The 18,083-nt window shown below is 52.2% G+C and overlaps 8 protein-coding genes across 8 annotated transcripts in view; 5 read left to right on the forward strand and 3 right to left on the reverse strand.

Moving 5' to 3' along the window:
• Positions 1–1,216: 1,216 nt before the first annotated feature.
• Positions 1,217–2,390, reverse strand: ASPZODRAFT_91195 (hypothetical protein; the record flags this gene model as incomplete). The annotated part of the gene is made up of 3 exons (XM_022730416.1): positions 1,217–1,558; positions 1,621–2,062; positions 2,134–2,390. 3 exons carry the CDS (start codon positions 2,388–2,390, stop codon positions 1,217–1,219), a joined length of 1,041 nt encoding a protein of 346 aa, XP_022583533.1.
• A 235-nt stretch (positions 2,391–2,625) lies between these two features.
• Positions 2,626–5,234, reverse strand: ASPZODRAFT_60309 (hypothetical protein; the record flags this gene model as incomplete). The annotated part of the gene is made up of 2 exons (XM_022728907.1): positions 2,626–3,471; positions 3,540–5,234. 2 exons carry the CDS (start codon positions 5,232–5,234, stop codon positions 2,626–2,628), a joined length of 2,541 nt encoding a protein of 846 aa, XP_022583534.1.
• Positions 5,235–6,675: 1,441 nt separating this feature from the next.
• On the forward strand, positions 6,676–7,095 carry ASPZODRAFT_91201 (hypothetical protein; the record flags this gene model as incomplete). Its single annotated transcript, XM_022730417.1, has 1 exon — positions 6,676–7,095. The coding sequence occupies one exon, from the start codon at positions 6,676–6,678 to the stop codon at positions 7,093–7,095; it is 420 nt and encodes a 139-aa protein (XP_022583535.1).
• Positions 7,096–7,386: 291 nt separating this feature from the next.
• Positions 7,387–8,712, forward strand: ASPZODRAFT_149986 (hypothetical protein; the record flags this gene model as incomplete). The annotated part of the gene is made up of 1 exon (XM_022725555.1): positions 7,387–8,712. The coding sequence occupies one exon, from the start codon at positions 7,387–7,389 to the stop codon at positions 8,710–8,712; it is 1,326 nt and encodes a 441-aa protein (XP_022583536.1).
• A 564-nt stretch (positions 8,713–9,276) lies between these two features.
• On the forward strand, positions 9,277–11,080 carry ASPZODRAFT_129400 (hypothetical protein). Its single transcript, XM_022722256.1, has 2 exons — positions 9,277–10,670; positions 10,735–11,080. Exon 1 carries the CDS (start codon positions 9,337–9,339, stop codon positions 10,663–10,665), a length of 1,329 nt encoding a protein of 442 aa, XP_022583537.1. The 5' UTR covers positions 9,277–9,336; the 3' UTR covers positions 10,666–10,670; positions 10,735–11,080.
• Positions 11,081–11,564: 484 nt separating this feature from the next.
• Positions 11,565–13,418, forward strand: ASPZODRAFT_13765 (hypothetical protein; the record flags this gene model as incomplete). The annotated part of the gene is made up of 3 exons (XM_022724372.1): positions 11,565–12,059; positions 12,111–12,345; positions 12,418–13,418. 3 exons carry the CDS (start codon positions 11,565–11,567, stop codon positions 13,416–13,418), a joined length of 1,731 nt encoding a protein of 576 aa, XP_022583538.1.
• Positions 13,419–13,568: 150 nt separating this feature from the next.
• ASPZODRAFT_60000 (hypothetical protein) lies at positions 13,569–14,538 on the forward strand (the record flags this gene model as incomplete). Its single annotated transcript, XM_022728887.1, has 3 exons — positions 13,569–13,607; positions 13,666–13,754; positions 13,818–14,538. 3 exons carry the CDS (start codon positions 13,569–13,571, stop codon positions 14,536–14,538), a joined length of 849 nt encoding a protein of 282 aa, XP_022583539.1.
• Positions 14,539–15,602: 1,064 nt separating this feature from the next.
• ASPZODRAFT_129403 (hypothetical protein) overlaps positions 15,603–18,083 on the reverse strand; it is a 2,930-nt gene continuing 449 nt past the window's right edge. The window contains exons 3-8 of the mRNA XM_022722257.1: positions 17,892–17,986; positions 17,061–17,811; positions 16,362–17,003; positions 16,046–16,310; positions 15,910–15,994; positions 15,603–15,852 (exon numbers count right to left, since the gene is read on the reverse strand). Coding sequence (XP_022583540.1) covers positions 15,684–15,852; positions 15,910–15,994; positions 16,046–16,310; positions 16,362–17,003; positions 17,061–17,811; positions 17,892–17,986 — 2,007 coding nt within the window. The 3' untranslated portion in view covers positions 15,603–15,683. The remainder of the gene's footprint in view (positions 15,853–15,909; positions 15,995–16,045; positions 16,311–16,361; positions 17,004–17,060; positions 17,812–17,891; positions 17,987–18,083) is intronic.

Raw genomic sequence — 18,083 nt, forward strand, 5'->3', positions numbered from 1 at the left:
CGACCTGTGCGTTCGCCAGTTTCGTCCTTTTCATTCGACAGAACTTCCTGAGCTTTGCGCCAGCGATGGGTCGGCTGTCTGTCCACGAAGACGAAGCTCCTCTCCGGCGGATCCCTGATAGCTTTGGGGAAGATTGCTGTGGTATGCAACGTTGAGCAACGCCAGCGTATACGAGTAACCGCTATCAGAGATGTCTCTGGTGTCTCCGAGCTTGCTGAAATAGCTTCCTTTCATATTTGCGTCGCTCGACCGTAAAGCAAGAGGCCGCTGTGCCTTTTTCGGGCTGCAACTCGACAGCTGTCGCTCCATTTCTGGGTCTTTTCTTGAAGGTATGTGAACGACTGCGAGGGATCACGATCTGTCTGTCCGTCTATTTGAGCATGCTTGAAGTGGAAGTGTTAATTTGACGCCCATTATGCTGTAGAATTGCTCTGCCGGTCAGAGATAGACTGGGATCCTCTGTCTGATACAATTATCTCTGGACGATACTACAAATGCTTCACGAATATCTCTCCCAGTTTCTTGGCTCCATTTTGAAGCACGAGGGGTCTTCTTAAACCAAGCATCTCACCATCGCCGGGCCATCCCCCGAAACAATCTCAGTGAAGAGTTTTGATGTATCTCACCACGTTCGTCACCCCTTCGCCTTGCGCTTCTCATTCGCCTGTAGACTGCCTCCCAGGGTGAATTCCTCGTGGAGGATGTGTCGGGCGTCTCGTCCATTGCTTGTACGACGGTGCCCGCTATACACCGTGAGCAAGCGTTGTATCTTTTGTTTATACTCCACGAAGGTCACCCAACGACCAATAGCCACTGCGCCAAAGACCTGGCCATAAGGCTTCTGAGCTTCATATGGCCCTGTAGATAGATCTTTAACTGGGAACCTGCCTCAGCGTTCAGACGCTTGCATTGCAAGCTGACATTGTGGAATCATGAACACCATAGAGAGGTTTAAGGACCAGTCAACAAGTGTGAGCATGATCTAGCATAATGTCGACAGAGAAGGTAGGCAATCTATAATATAGTATATGGGGTTTATGAGGAGAAGATGGGGAAGGAAGGGTATTAGAAGAGATTTATATAGTAAGATTGTTGATTCACTAGGATAAAGAATTCACTAATAAAGGATCAATTCACCAGTTTTACCTTCTGCACAAAGGAGTCATTCACAGCAGGTATTAACTGTATCTTGAAGCAAAGTCTATTCACATTCAGACTAAACAGCCTGATATACCATGAAGCTTCTAAACTCCCAATACGCCTCGTCAAAGCTGTCTGGATTGCCCGCGACGAACGCCTCGCAGCTCCCCGGACACTGGTCGAGCGAGTATAGCTCGTCGTTGCCCGCCATCTCGCCACACAGATCTATATTCACGATGATGCTTTGATTGCTGAAGTGTCTTGCAATATCACACTTCGTCGCTGGGAAATCAGCCAGGGGGGTTCCCCAGTTTGCTGGATCGGGCGAAGTGCTCTCATTGTTGATATCAGCCGGTATATCTTCACGAGAGAAGAACCACGTTCGAATCCCAGCTGCCCGAAGCTCAAGTGCATAAACCTGTAGCATCAGTCAAACACAAGTATATATATATATATAAATATATAAGTATGAGAACGCACTCCACCTCCGTTATCATTAAAGATGGCACCATAAGTACCGTTTCCCCCATGGACACTACACCCATCATCCCCCTCTGAACAGACATTCGAGCGAGATTCACCACTCTGCCTGCGTCTAACATCCATCCGACAACCAGGGTCAGTGTGCAGGGAGACCGTGTTTCCGTCGGCGCCCATATTCGAAGCCTCGAGGACATCAATCTCCCCGTTGACAGGCCAGTTATCTTCATCCGTCATCCACAGCGCAGGCCACGTCCCGCACCCAAACGGGGAATGCAAGATATCGAATACAAACAGGCCCTCGTCGTAACTTGTCCTGGAGGCGATCCGTACAGACTGCCGACCGCTCGATGCGTTGTCTTGGCTTGTGTCCACGCGGAGAATCGATGTCGAGGATGCAAACGTGAGGTTCAGCTTTTTGGCTGTCGATCTGTCCACATATCTATTCACTTAGAAAACACTTTCACGATTATAATAATAAATACCCTGGTAGGAAAGGTATAGGAAGACTACTTCACAAATCCACCTGTTGGGTCCTCATCGGTGAAGAACCGGAAGTGGTCGAAGAACTCTGGTCCAGAGAAGGTGTCGACAAGAGCGTATTCTACCGCGTTGTAAGAAGGATATCGGCTTGATTTGACTGCCTCAACGACACCCACAATCAGGCAGGTGATCACGACGATAATAAATGAGGCTACCAGTGTGTATTTGCTGCATTTTCTCTTCTTGCCTTCGCCGGCTTCAGGCTTGGTGGTTTCCAGGTGGGCCATGTTAATCGACGAGGATATGATTGTTCTATTGTGCTTGTTACTTTAAGACGGCCTTATATACTAGGTACTCTGTTGTAATGATCACCATGACGCTGACACGCAAGTGCTATGCTCTGGGAAGAATAACGCCATCCATGGTTCTAAACCTTGTACTAAATGATTGACACCTAGATAGCTAGCTATCCAGAATATATTAAAGAATAGTATATACGCTCAAGAATATGCAGGCAATATGTTACCGCAACGTCGAGTGTCGCTGGAAAAGCGCATTTCCACTCGGGTTCGTCTGGTCGCGCGTGTCCTGGGTATCCAAACCCGTGGAAACGCCGTTATACTGCGGGGGAATCTGTTGCTGCTGCGGCTGATGCTGCTGTGACTGTGACTGTGACTGGCGTGACTGGCGCGACATCTGGCTGAGATTCGACGCCCGGCGACGCATCGTCCCCCGGCGCTCCGCGGTGTGTGCCTCTTGCGTGTTCAACGACTCGGACGGCAACAAGATCGCTCGGTCAAGTGCGTACGGCAACCCGCGGTGCCGGCCGCGGATCTGCATGGCGATGATCACCAGCTTGGAGACAACGTTGAACTGTGCCGAGAAGGAGGTGTCGACCCCCGGGTATCCCATTGACAGGCCGACTGTGCCGTACGCGGACACCACCTCGAACAGCACCGTAAACAGCTGGAAGGAGTAGTCGTTCATGTCCATCAACCGCGACCCTTCCGCGATGGCGATAATAAACAATCCCAGAAACACATACCACAGGTCGAAGCTCAGCTGTTTGCGCAAGTGGGCACCGATATAGCTTGGCGCGTTGTTGTGCTCGCTCTCATCGTCTTCTTCTTCATCTGCCCCGGAGTAGATACCCAGGCTCTTCTCCTCATACACGTTCGTGCGTCGCATCGAAATCGCAATGGGGAACACGGAGATGTACATCATGATGAGGTAGGACACCTGGATCGCCGGGTGGAGGTCGCCAATGTCCACAACACCAAACCCAGCCGTTCGTGTCGACGCCGCTTGGAACAGGCCGTCGAGGAATCGGTAGCCAGGTGCGATCGACGTGACGGTAGGATCATTTAACTATCATTTTGTGAGAAACCCAACGAAGAAGAAGAAGAAGAAGAAGAAGAAGAAAAGGAAGAACGTACATCAAGAACGATGAAAAAGATCAGGTCGATTCCGTTCAGTAAGACGAGAATGGCAAATAACCACCAAGTAGCATTCCGTGGAAACAATAACGTGAAGCATCGACGTGGATGGTCGAGTAAGAACTTGAGTTCCTCCCAGAGGGAGCTGCCCTTGGGTGTGATGGTAGAGATGACCCAAATGGTGAAGCGCAGCATACAGGGGAACCCCGTGTTGCCAATGATAATCAGAAAAGTCATGACGAGAAGGGGCCAGACGGCCGTCTGAAAGGAGTTCATGGAGTCCGGGGTGAGGGTGAAGCCGAGATCGTTGAAAGCGGACATGGAGGTGAAAATGGCCCACCAGGGACGGCCCTGGCCGTCAGCCGTGATGACCGACCCCCAGTGCGACTTGGTGAGAATCCAGGGCATCAGACTGATGATACCGAAGATATGGAAACAGACGTAGTAGCATATCAGCACCAGCGCCAGCGTCTTCAAGGCGCGGTACTCGATACCACCCAGTTCGTCGCGCTGTTCCTCCGTCAGATCCACAAAGTTGGAGTTGCGGCCTACGGTCGCGTTCCAGCTAAGGTACGGCAGGGTAGGGCGTTCCTTCTCCTGCGTCAGCGAGCTGAAGACGTTGCTGAACGTCGGGCGTCGATTCGTCCCCGACCGGCCCAAGATCGCCGGGTCGTTGAGATCCTTGGTCTCCCGAAAGGTCGGGCGGCTCTCGACCCGGGGAAACGTGGAGGTCATGCGAGTACGGGAGCGCTGAAGCTCCGGTTCGTTGATGGTAATGTGCGGGTTGTCAGTCGGCCCAATGTTTGCGGAGTCGTCGTCCGAGCTGTCGGACCGGCGCGTGGACTCCTCTTTTTCGTGCTGCTCGGCCGATCCGGTACGGTTGGCCTCTGCATTGCCTGCGCCATCGGCATCCTCCTCGAGTGCCTGGGGCACGCCGCCCCGGTCGTATTCCCGCGGACTGGGGATGCGCAGGGCGCCGGTGTTGCGCCGCTGGTTCTCGAGGAAGGCGATATGATGCTCGGGGCTCAACTGGGTCGGGACGCGGAGACCCGCGAGACTAAGCGCTGGCCGGCCGTCCGGGGGGGTGGAGGAGTCATGGTCGCCGGAGCTGCGGCTGCTTTCGCCTTTGCCATCGGGCGATTCCGGCAGGGAGTTGAAGCCGTCAGTGGTCTTGACAACGCGATGGGCCAGCTCCTCGCCCTGGGCCTCACCGTTACGGTTACGCAAGACGACGATGGCACGGTTGCCGACGCCCATCTCCTCGCGGTTATAATCGGGGGCATCCTTGTTAGTGGAGAAGGTCCGGCCGCGGGAACGGGAGCGTCGCACGGCGCGGGCGTCCTGGACGACATGCTGGAAACGCTTCTCGAACCAATACAGACGGATGAAGACTAGGGCGCCGTGGATGAAGATCGGGGTTGTCAACATACATATGCAGTAGAGGACAATCTGCTGATAGGTGGACATGGCGTTGAGGTTGACGGTGTTGAGGCCGCTCTGGGTGGCGGCGCCCGAGGCAAAGAACAGCGCATCGATATAGGCGAGCGAGGAGCCCGGGTAGATTAGAATGGAACCGATTATGGTCCAGGAGATGAGGTAGACATAGTGTAGCAAAATAAAATTGAGATGCAGCTGGTTCATCAGCGGGATCTTGGCCTTGACCGCGCTCACCTGGCGGATCAGACCCGAAAACATGCTGGGCGATATTATGGTCGCACGATGGTGAGATGCCCGGGAAATTTGATTATTTATTCTTTTTTTATTATTTGATCTCTTGACTCTTGCAGATAAAGAGAGGGGGGACCGAGAGCCACGCAAGTGGTGGACTGGTGATGTACTTGGGTATTTATTAGGTGTCCCGCCGATCGCCTCGAGGGCCGCCGTCCTTTCTCTCGTCTTTGTCTTTTCCCTTCCCTCCTCTTGCCCGATGGGCGTGTTATTGTATAGACCCTTCGGAGGTGGAATGCACCGGGAGCAGCAACAAACAAACGACCGTTAGCTGCAGGACCTGGAGACGCGACGTTGGAAGACGACAGAGACGTGGCTGAGGTCAACGGTCATGGTGGAGGCTGTCGAAGAGGACCGGTAGGTAAAGAGAGGGAGGGAGAGGGCGCTCAACGCCTGGAGAGGCGTATAGCCGTGAGAACGATGAGTTTGGCCGATGAAAGAGACAGAGACAACCAATACTCTGTTGTTGTTGTTGAGGAGAAAGGAAAACCCCAAGGTGGAAGATTGGCGGGAAACTCCAGGGGCTTCTCTGGGGCAAATCCGGAACTGACTTTTTTCGGATTCTTTGCGAGACCCCACGGTACTTTATGAGTAAAAGGAATAAGCTGAATTAACTATATATTAAATGGCAGATAGCAAATATTTTGTACTGATCAAAATAACCCTCGCTGAGTCGAGACTCAGATCCACCCCTAATTTAGTTATGCTCGGGCTAACAAACTGGACTGCAGCTGCAGTAGTTTGGGTGCCTGGACACTAAGGCAATAAATATATTCAGAAATCAGATAACTACGAATTATCAACTACAAGCTTGCTATGTAGGTAGTACAGGTCTAAATGATAGTTATTGAGTAAGTAAGGAGTAAGTACTATCTGGATGGTATTAATGTCTTAATTATACTAGAGTACCCAGGTAGACAGTGTACTAGGTTTCAATTCTAACCATGTCGTACAATATAAGGAGCCTCTAGATGTAGTATTTCTGTATAATAAACATGCTTATCTTTGTACTACATGATCAAATAGCGGTGTAATCATCTTAATTATTTATAGATAAACTATTAAAATACTATATTTTAGCTGTGTACTCTATAAGTTCTAAGGTCTCTTGGGTAGCTGAATTTTAGTCAGTAGTTAACTCTTAATACTATATAAAGACTTCTTTGATATAAAGCTAGTAAGACAGGTAGATCAAGTATTACTTAGTTACTATTCACTTTCAACATCTTTCTCTTTATAGTATACTTAAGATAGTCTGGATCTTGTAGTTTCACTGTCAGTCACTATCTCAGTTCTGAAGCAGATTGATTCTGAAAGGATATACTACTACTTATATAAATTATTCTCAGTGTCGTCTAAAAATATACTTATCTTTTGAATTATGAATTATAGCTATTATTTACTTACTATGCCTTTAGTTTCTGAGCTACACATTGCTATACAAAAAGGCAGCGAGCCGCATGAAGCCTGGAGCTGGAGTCTCTTTATTAATGGACCCTCCATGCCCAAAAGAACCATCCTCCATCTTAGCAGCTGCTTCACCCATTTCTATCTTGAGCACCACCACGTCAGTAATTATAGATCAGAGAACCTTGTCGAGGTGCTGCCTCTTTGTGAAGTCGATACTCTTCAGATCAACGCCATCGTGGACATTGCAAGGCCCATCCACAACCAGTGCCCACGCTACAACTGCCAACACTACATTCTCGAGCTGCTGAGCGCCCTGGAGGAGGCAAGAATCGTCAATGGGGGGGATAGGAGGTACCGAGAGAATAGAAAGGCTGTCGAGGAGATGCAGGGTAGAACTGAAAGGATCAGCAGGGTCTGATGGAATTTTGAGGCTTTGGCGTTGGTGTTGGTACGGTACTGGTTACATGAGTGCTATCATTCTTCCTTTGGGGGGATTTGATCAAATATAACTAATCATAGAGAATAATGATTGGTTTATAGGCTATGGTTGGCGCCCACTTGAATGTATTGAAAGAACAAAGAGATGGACTTGAACGTAGATATCAGCCTTCCCTTTTCCCTCTTCCCTTTTCCCTCTTCCTTTTCCCCAACACAGCGACCTTGACCCATTTAATAACTCTTACATATCAATCAAACACTGTTCACTGAGATGGATGATCCAGTTATTTCCTTATCCAATGCTGATGCACCACACTGGAACAGAGATCTGATGCTGGAATTCCAGGCTGCGTTGGCTGAGGATCCAGCCGCGGATCTGTTGTCGATGTTTACCGATTCCTATCTCCATGCGCATCGAAAGGATCAAAACCTCAAGGCGTCTCATGCCGAAACCATCAATTTCCGGATGTTGACTCACCTCTATGACGCTGTCAAGAAGAATCCAAAAGTCAACCTGCTCTCTGTGTTCCCCCTAGGCTATCATGACGATATTGAGATCGCAGCCGAACGGAAGAATCCCGACCCTGAAAAAGGCCGCCGCCTCGAGAACCGCCGAAATTCCAAGGGTAAGCTTATGTTCCGAGAGCGGTTTGACGACGTAGAAGGGGGGGCTCAGGTCGTCTTTCCCTTATCGGAGGATGTGATCGCTTTGCTTTCCCAGTATTCGAGTGAAGGGCCAGACGAGATGCTGGGGGACCAAGAGAAACTCCTTTCATCCTTGAAACAACTCCTTCGGAAGTCGCCCAGAATCTGGGACAACTTTTTCACGGGCATGGTGGTGAAATGCAACGAGCGGATCGTCGCCAAAGTCGGCATTCAAAACGACGAGGACAACCCCGAATACACCGAGTACACCAGCATGCAGTATCTGGAGCAGCAGGTGCCTGACATTCCGGCGTCGAGACCCCGTGGGCTGGTCGAGTTCTATCCTTACTGGGTGATCTTCATGTCGTACGTTCCAGACATGTCCTTGGCCGACGCATGGCCCAGTTTGAGGCACAAAGACAAGCTCTCCATCCAACACCAGCTGGAGGCGATGTTCGACCGTCTGAGAAGCATCCGACAGGACGATGGCCAGCCTCTTGGCGGAGTGTGTGGAGAAGGGGTGAAAGAGGTCCTGGTGAAGCCCTTCGGCACAATCAGAGATATCACCACCTCCAAGCAGTACCTCGACCTGCATTTCTCGACTCATCGCCGCTGTAGCAAGACTTACATGGCGTTTCTTCGTTCCCTCCTGGAACAGGATGGCAAGCTCTCGGCTTCCATGCAGGGATCCGTGTTCAGCCACGGCGACGTCCGAACGGCCAATATCATGGTCCAGCGGGATGCGTCCACCGGCCAGTGGGTGGTCTCGGGGATCATTGACTGGGCGTACGCCGGGTTCTATCCTGAGTACTACGAGGGCACGGGAGTGGCGCGCGCTCTGTCTTTCGATAAGGAAGATGACTGGTATCTCTACCTGCCACGGAATATCTCCCCGGCCAACTTTCCGGTGCCTTTCCTGGTGAATCGACTGTTGCATCATCATGACTGGTGATACCAGTACCAAACCTGTATGTTATGGTTGTATGTTGTTAGTTGTATCATCCTTCTTTCTTAGTTTACCTGTGTACATAAGATTAGAACTGGACACAGGGTACTAAACAGGGGGGGAAGAGAATGGCGAGTGCTTGAATATTATAAAGGCTTGTTCAGTCAATAGGATATCTTTCGAAGTATAAAAATACAGAGGCACCTACCTAGCCAGACTATATGATCAAGGAAAGACCAACCTGAGATCACTATAGATTGGGAAACCGAAGATCTACTCATACTCATAACAACTACATGCTCTCTTATTATCTATGCTTGCAGTATAAACCAATGAGTTGCTTAGTCTACGCATACGCTGATAGGGCCCTCCCCTCGTCTGGTATGCGGATGTGCCGGATACACACAATCACCTAATGAAAACTCAGCATCATTATTACCCCTTCGGCCATCATTATCGAAGTATCAGTCGTTTAATCGTTAATGAAGGGGGACTGATTATATTAATCTGTCAGTATCACTGGATATCAGGAAGCACTTGTGGATGTTTCGATAGCGAGAGCATACGCCTCATACTCTGTTCCAAGTAACAGTGGTATAATCACTAGTATATACTACAAAAATGGTCACAATGACAAGGCGCCGGATAGGCGCTCTTCTCGTCTGCGTCGGCCTCATTATCCTCTTCCTATCGTTCCGGCAGAGCGATCGATCGTTCGATGGCCTTGCGGGGGTCTCGTCCCATCCACTCAGCCCATCGCTCAATCCTTCATCGGCCATGTCGGTATCCACACCCCACAATTGTTCCACTCCATCCTTCCCCTTTGTGACTCCGTTTCGCACCAAGGGCAGACACATCGTCGATGCGCGGGATGCCGTCGTGAAACTCATCAGCGTGAACTGGTACGGGGCGAGCGATGTGCGGTTCATCCCGTCCGGCCTGGAGGTGCAACACCGCGACCAGATCGCCGCTCTGGTCCGCGGGATGGGATTCAACAGCGTGCGTCTGCCGTATGCAGATGAAATGGTTCGGGCAAACCCGGTGATCGACCCTGCGCTGCTGGCCGCCAACAAGGATCTCATCGCCAATAAGGGGGGGAGGAACGTGACTGCGCTCGACGTCTTCACCGCCGTCGTGGACAGCCTGACGGCGGCAGGGCTGATGGTGATTGTAAATAACCACATCACACAGGCGACGTGGTGCTGTGGTATCAACCCCTGCGACGCACGCTGGTCGAACGACTGGCTGCCTGGATTGTCGCAGTTCTGCCGCGTGCGGCAGACGGAGGAGGCGTGGATCGAGAACTGGGAGACAATCATGCGGCCGTTAGTCAATAACTCACTGGTGATCGGGGCGGACCTGCGCAACGAGGTCCGCGGGCTCTGGGGCACGCTGCACTGGGGCGAGTGGGCAAGCGCCGCCGAACGCGCCGCCGAACGACTGCTGCACCTCCAGCCGGACTGGCTGATGATTGTGGAAGGGATCTCATCGGCGAACGACCTGTCCGGGGTAGCAACGCGGCCGGTGCAGCTCAGCGTCCCCGACCGGGTGGTGTATTCGGCTCACGTGTATGCATGGTCGGGCTGGGGCACGCTGTACCCGTTCTCACGACGAACGTACGCTGATTTCGCAGCGACGATGCGGTCAAACTGGGCGTACCTGCTGGAACAGGAGGTCGCGCCCGTCTGGATAGGCGAGTTCGGGACGACCGAGCATCCAGAAGCAGGCGACGTGAACTATTGGACAAACCTGCTGCGTTTCCTCGCTGAGGTGGACGCCAGCTGGGGATACTGGGCGCTCAACGCCCGCAAGCCCGAGGGAGACGAGTGGGAGGCATACGGACTGGTAGGCGATGCGTGGGACGAGCAGTCGATCCGGACGGATTTTCGCCTGGGGGATTTGGCGAGAATCGGACTGGGTGAGCCGGACACTGTATGCCTGAGGCATTCAACTAGATAATACAGGTAGGTACCTATTCCATTATCATTAACCCTCCAAAATCTCTAGCTTGAACCCTGACTTCATAAGCACACCAGAGAATAAAGCACAGGCTCAACCAGGCAGTCCCTATTTGTCCACGCAGAGGCTGGTCAGGCCCTGCAGAAAGTATCAAAACGGAAGGCACCGACAATCGCCTGGACACTGCTGGCCCGTCAGCGACTCCATGCGCAATCAGGCCGGCTACTGATTGGGCTGTGAGGGATTAAGCTTGGGCCCTTGTGCTGCTGGTGGGGGGAGGTGGTCCACTCGTAGCACTGGCAGCCAATCATAATTATCGATCGTCATCATATCAGAGTCTCTAAAATACTAGATACCTCAGGCACCAACCTAAATTACAGAGGTTAGGTACCTGTTACTATTACTGTTAGTACCTCCAGGCTACCTAGGTAGGTACCTACCTGGTAGGCACCTAAATGCTATGGCAGGTAAACATACTAATAATGCTGGTTCTACACCCTCATGTACCAGTACTAGTACCAGTACTAGTTCTCTGGTAGCTACCTAGGTAGGTGTTAACTCACTCAACCCACTTGACTATCTTTTGATATTGAGATGGGCGCTGGCTCTTTTTGTCCTTCTGCTCAAGTCTGTCCCTCAAACAAAATCACCTATACTGCTTTGGGTTGTGCTGCCCACATGACGGTGCTTGTTTTGTCTGCGGTGACCACACGGGCCCGTGGAAAGCACCCCGTGTGGAAATGAGGGTGCCTGCCTAGGGCCTGGAGAGGTTATCTCTTCTCTTGTCCTCCCTTCTACCTGCGTATAACTAAGGGATATCCTGCTGCCAGCCTTTTTGTGTTTGCTGGTGATTCTTGCTACTCGAAAGTCTTGTGCACTTTTTGTGCTCCAAAGCCAAGATGCTGCGCTGGTTCTCTCGTTGTCTGCCCGGGTTCAGCATTCTGGCACTGCTGCTGCTGATGCTGGTTGCCTTTTCGGATAGCTTCACCCTTCTGCCATGGCCGGGCGTCTTGCCTTACCCCGTTGTGGGCGGCCGCGTGCAGAGCATCGCCCGTGAGATCTTCGTCGTCTACGCCCTTTTGGTTCATCTGAACATGTTTGCTTTCACTCTTCGTCTGTCCTGGTCCCTGTTTCGCGTCACAGAGGAGACTCGAAAAGCCCTCCAGCGACGCTCCTGGCACGCGCCCGGGAGCAGCTCCTCGCTGCCGCTGCCGCTCCCGCCATATTCGGCCGAGCAGGAGGTGCAGCTCGATAGAACTCGCCGGGTTGATGAGGCGGACGAGCTCGAGGTTGTCCATGCTATCATCTTGCCGAATTACTGCGAGGATCACCACACTCTACGGACGACGCTGAATGTGTTGGCTAGTCATCCGCGGGCATCGACTCAGTACGAGGTGAGTGTGGTTGTTTCATGTTCTATCATCTTCTCTTACTGACGACTCAAGATCTATCTGGCAATGGAGCAGAAAGAACAGGGAGCCGCTGAAAAAGCCGCCATGCTCGTGTCGGCCTTCGAAAAGGCCTTCCATCGCATCTACACGACCTTCCATCCCGCTAACCTGCAGGGGGAGATTGCCGGCAAGAGCTCCAACGTGTCATTTGCGGCCAGTCGGGTTGTTGAGGTGCACCGCATGGAACTCAACACCAATACGTGTGACGTGATCATCACCGTCATGGATTGTATGTTTTTTTTTGTTTTTTTTCCTTTTCTTTTTGTCGAGTGTTTTCCTAAAGTGTTTGTTAACTGCCTAGCCGATACACACCTATCCCAAGATTACTTCACCGAGATCCGGAGGCTGCATTTCGAGCATCTCGCTGAGGCGGACCGCTCCTTCTACTCGTGTCCGATCATCTTCGACCGTAACTCACATGAGACCCCAATTCTCGTCCGCTGCGCCGACCTGCTCTGGGGATTCGCAGGCCTGTCAACCATGTATCCGGGCGCCCCAATCTCGATCCCCACCTCCGTCTACTCGCTGCCGCTCACGCTGGCTGAGAAGGTGGGCGGCTGGGACAGCGACCCAACAGCTATAGGCGAGGACATGCACATGTTACTCAAGTGCTACTTCGGCACCATGGGAAACATCATCTCTCGCACCGTCTTCATCCCCGCCAGCCAGTGTAATATCTCCAGCGATCGGGCCCGCGGCTGGCGTCGGACCCTCGACACCTGCAATGCGCGCTACAAACAAGCCCTGCGGCACATGTGGGGGGCGCTCGACACAGGGTTTGCCATCCGCAACAGTGCCACCCCCCCGCTGGGGCCCAAGACGAGCCGGCGCACCGCCTGTCTCTTTGCCTTCCGCCCACGCCACCTAGCTCTCCTTTCCTTGCTCTTCGAGGCACACTTCCTCCCCTGCCACGGTGTGATCATCATGCTGTTCTCGGTGTTGTACACACTGTACCACCCAACGTCACAGCTATCACCCTTGCTGGCGCGGACCTTTCGGGTCACCGACCTGCTGCGGACAGCCTGCTTCCTCTGGATGAACGTCTGCCTCGCCTTGTACGAGCGGTGGCATGCTCTATGTCTCTCTGCCCGCATGAAGGACATGATGCTCGCCAACCTCAACGACACGGGCTTCTCCCGGCGCACCTGGTGGCACACCAAGTACCTGTGTGAGCGTGTCTGTTTTCCTGTCGCAGGCACGTTGTACGGGGCCATCCCCACGCTGCAGGCGGTCTTCTCGCACTTCTGGACGGACCGCTTGGTCTACCGGGTGAGCAAGAAGCCGACCTTTGAGGCTGTCTAGTATGAGATGGTAAAGCTTAGTAGAACTAGCAATAGCCCACTAATGAATAATTGATACGAGTTATGACTACCCCACTCCAGTCCACTCCACTCTTCATTATAGAACGTCATACCTTCAGACTACAACTACACTCATACAAAACCAAGCAAGATGGCTACCCGTGTGGCTGTCATCCAATGGCATATCAAGGTATTCATCTGAAGTAGACTAGGTATACCTGAGTACTCAGCACTAATCTCTATAATAGAACCTCGACATGCCCGCCAACCACCAAACGGCATGCACATACATCCGCTCCGCCGCATCCCAAGGCGCCAAACTTGCCGTTTTACCAGAGTAAGCATTTATCCTTGTTAAACCCGTTTTTCAAAGTGTCACCCTAAACCCTAATGATGAAAGATATCATCTGAACGGATGGGAGCCTACCTCCCCCCTGTGGCGCGAGCAAGCGCGAGAATCACAAAGCTATCTGACCTCGTACGCCTCTCTCGCCAAGGAACTCAACATCTGCATTGTTCCCGGCACGGTGATCGAAGAACACGTCTCCGAAGAAGGGAAAACGATATACTACAACGTAGCGTATTTCCTATCCAACACGGGGGCGGTGCTAGGCTCCTATCGGAAAAAGAACATCTGGCACCCCGAACGACCGCATCTGACCTCCTCGTCCGAGGAGAGACATGTCGCCTTCGACACGCCGATCGGCAAAGTCGGCCTGCTAATCTGTTGGGATCTGGCTTTCCCCGAAGCCTTTCGCGAGCTGATTGCCGCGGGGGCAGAGATGGTCATCGTCCCGACGTACTGGACGCCACTCGATGCCGGCGAAAACGCTAGATCGTATAACCCGGACTGTGAGAAATTGTTTCTCGAGACAACCCTCACCTCGCGCTGTTTCGAAAACACATGTGCGGTCATCTTCGCGAATGCCGCGGGGCCGCAGGACCGGTTTCTCGGTTTGTCGAGGGTGACGATGCCCATCATAGGCGTGCTGGGGAGTATGGGTTGCGAAGAAGGGTGTCTTGTTCTCGACATGGATATGGAGCTTGTACGCATCGCGGAGGAGAATTACAAGGTTCGGAAAGATATCGGTGGCGATGAATGGCATTATGTGTATCGCTAGTCCTTATTCTAGACCAATCTGTCTTTGTGACAAGCAGCTAGGCTACTTGTCTGTGATGCTCTCCTCGCTAAAAGCAGATTTGGCAGGCGAAAACACTGGATCTGGCTCCTCGGACTGGACGGACGAGTCGTCTCGAATAGAAAACGTATCTTCAGTCTCATCTTCTAGTTCATCCAGAACACACCCCTCGGAGATGACCTGGTTGTCAGCGATATCTTCAAGAATCAAAGTCAATGGAAGTACCGTCAAAACCCTTGCGTCAATAGCACGTCCAAGACAAACGGTACATGAGTCTTTAGACCGCGAACTGCCAAAAACACCAACAACCTCGCACTCCACGTCGGGACAGTGGGCATGGTTCGAGCAGGAGTCGCACAAGAGGTACCAGCGGTATGTAAGGATGTGTTTTGGCGACGCGGTGCACTCCTCCGGCGTGGTGGTACAGGTCATCAGTTGGCACATTTCCACCTGGCAGATCAATCAATGGTCTGTCTGATTTTCTGGTATGAGGATGGATAGAAAAAAGAAACAATGTAACCAAGAAAGATGTAAAGATGGTATAAGGATACGAGACAGCCAAAAGAAAACATGGTAGAAATAGTGTAGAAAGAGAGGGATTCGAGGCGTCGAACTTATATTCCCCCCATTGCTAGTGAAGTCAATACAGATGTAGATTCACCAGGGTGGAGTACCAGGAGGGGATACGTTCACTAGCATTCATATCGCCAGAGTTATGAGCGATAGCGTTAATAAGATAAAGGAAAAGTGCCTAATATTCTATTGACAAAACCTGAAAAATACATTCAGCTATGTGTATAACACTAGCGCAGTGACTTGATATGGCTAACGGAGATAAAAGAGAGAAGAGCATTGGACTGGTTGATTCTAGGATAACAGAAATCATCCGAGAAAAAAAAGAGAAAGGAAATGAATCATTAGGCGATACAGTCGTCAGGGGATCTTGAAGCTTGCCATGACAGAACTCCGTGGCACGAAGGTACAGGGACGAGAATAAATATACCCTCACCAAACACGTCAATACATCGCCGAGGCAAAGACATACCAAAAAAAAAAAAAAGGGGGGGGGGGTCACCGGATATAAGGGTTTCAAGAGGGCAATTTGCCAGCCGCAGTACAATCGACAACTACTGAACCTGGCTGACAATCTCGCTGGCGCGCGACAAACTCTCCACCATCTGCTGGCACTCCTTCCGCCGGCGGATGGTGTAGTCGCTTTCCTTGAGCAGGTCGTCGAGTTCGTTGTTCCGGTACATGTTTTCGAGCAGCTCGCGTTGCATCTCGTCCTTGGTGAATCTGTGGGGGGTTAGCATAAGAAGCAGAAGTATGAAGCCAAGACAGGAGAATACTCACTGGACAAGCGTGTACATAATGGCCTTGGGGACCATATCGATCATGGTGCGTTTGACGATGTTGAAGTAAGAGGTAATCAACAGCTCTGTGATGGTATTAGTCTAGCACAAAGCTAATTTGCAGATCTTCGACATACTGATAACTTCAACTTCAGAGCTCTCCCGCTCCGACAGAGTGGCAGAGGCCTTGAGCGTCGGCGGCGGGGGCTCCATAGCAGCCATCTTCTTCTTGTTCTTGGAGGCCCAGAAGGAACCGAAGAACCCGGAACCGTTATCAGCGCTCGCCGCAGCAGTGAGATCAACTGATGGGCTGTTGGCGCGGGGTGGAAGGGGCTTCCCGGTCTTGGGGTCGACCTGTGTCGGTTTTCCGGCGTTCTGGCGCTCGTTCACAATGCTCATAGCCTGGGAAATTAGCAAGGAGAAGAGAGAGAGAGAACGTGTATATCAACTTACGCGGTGCCCGTTCAAGAAATCAGGGTGGCCAGTGTTGATGTAGACGGCCTCCATGGAGATCAGGTCATGGACAAGCTTGTTGGTGGGCTCCATGCACTTCTTGAAGAAGCTGATCACCACGGCATGGAACTTCTCCTTGAGCATGGGATACCGGCGGAAGAGTTGCTTGTTGAGCAGCTGGCCGAGGATGCGGACTAGCTCGTCAAAGACCAAGGAGATACACTTCAGAGACGGCTCCTCCAAGCGCTTGATCTGCTGCTTGACGATCAGCTCGAAGGCGGTGGTGCCAACGAACAACGCAGGCGAGGAACCGGAAGAGTTGTAGAGGATCGTGCGGATATCAATGTCCTTGACCTGATCGAAGGGATCCACGGCCTTGATTCCGTTCGAGTACAGCTCGTGGAAGACAAAGCTGATACGAGCGCCACCCGACAGCTCCACGCTCGACAGCTCTTGGTTGTTACCCTCCAGAACCGTGCGGTATTCGTTGCTGAACTCGGTGATGATGTTCAGGACGATGTTAGCGCTGTTGCCGAGCATCGAATCACCAAGCTGGGAGAGTTCCTGCGTGTACTTTTGGAGGGAGGATGAGATGCGAGCCTTGATATCCGGGAGAGTTTGCTTGATGTGCATCATCAGGATCTAATAACAAGCGTTAGTACAGTTGATTTCGGCGTGATGGGGAGGCAATAGAAATACCAAGTTCAACTTCCTGGCGAGATACGGCGTGCCACAGTACGACGACTTATTCCGGTAGGCCTTGTGGCTATCGAAGAAGTTCTTCTCGTGCTCCAAGGCGTAAGAGATGGGCCGCTTGTTCTCGATGTCTCGCTGGCCACGGTTGACGACAGGGACGTAACCCAAGCGCAGGGGGATGATCCTGCCGGCCAGAATATCGACCACGTCGGTTCCCTCGTCCATGAGATCGACCTTGGTCAAGACACCGATGGTCCGCTGGCCCTCCGGGTCGACCTCGCGCGCGAGCTTCAAGCCGTCGGAGTTGGCCAGATCCTGGTTGGCGGCGGTGACGGCGAGGATGATGGCATTCGGTTTGCTGATGTGCTTGAGCACCATATCCTTGATCTGGCGCTCGATGTCCTTGGGCTGGTCGCCGACGGGGACCTTAGTCAAACCAGGCAGATCGACGAGGGTGAGGGTGAGGACGTGGGGCGAATAGATGCGCAGGTTGATCGGGGCCGGCGAGATTCCCGCGTTGCGGCCGACCTTGGTCTCGGTCTCGCGCACAATCTCATCGCGGATCTTGTTGAAGTCGTAGAACTTCTGGCCGGGGATATGCAGGAACTCGCCGTACTCGTCCAGATTCGCCTCGCTGTCCGACGTGTCCAACGCTGCCTCCTTCACCCCATTCGCCGGCTGCTTCACGGACGGTCTGTTGATCAGTTGCAGAATGAGCGGTCTCCGCGTCACGATTCCCGAACCACGAGGAAGACTAAAGCGTTAGGCGTCAGCTGTTTTTGTCCCAAGCGCCACACACACACACACAATCAAACCACGCCTCTCTTTGCTTACAAGTCTCGACCGACAATATTCTCCAGAACCGAACTCTTGCCACTCGACTGGGATCCCACAACAACAATCTGAGGCAAATCTATCGGGTTGTGGACCTGCGGGAGAGATGGCGGTGTCAGTCTGCGGCGGCAGCAGCAGCAGCGGGGGGGGGAAATAACGGCGCAAACAAGCAATGCGGAACAACAGGGGGGG

Source organism: Penicilliopsis zonata, assembly GCF_001890105.1.
Source record: "Penicilliopsis zonata CBS 506.65 unplaced genomic scaffold ASPZOscaffold_3, whole genome shotgun sequence".
Taxonomy (NCBI): domain Eukaryota; kingdom Fungi; phylum Ascomycota; class Eurotiomycetes; order Eurotiales; family Aspergillaceae; genus Penicilliopsis; species Penicilliopsis zonata.

What these genes read in the sequence shown, in the direction of transcription:
- ASPZODRAFT_129400 (XM_022722256.1), top strand. Translation starts at nt 9,337, where the DNA reads ATGACAAGGCGCCGGATAGGCGCTCTTCTCGTCTGCGTCGGCCTCATT.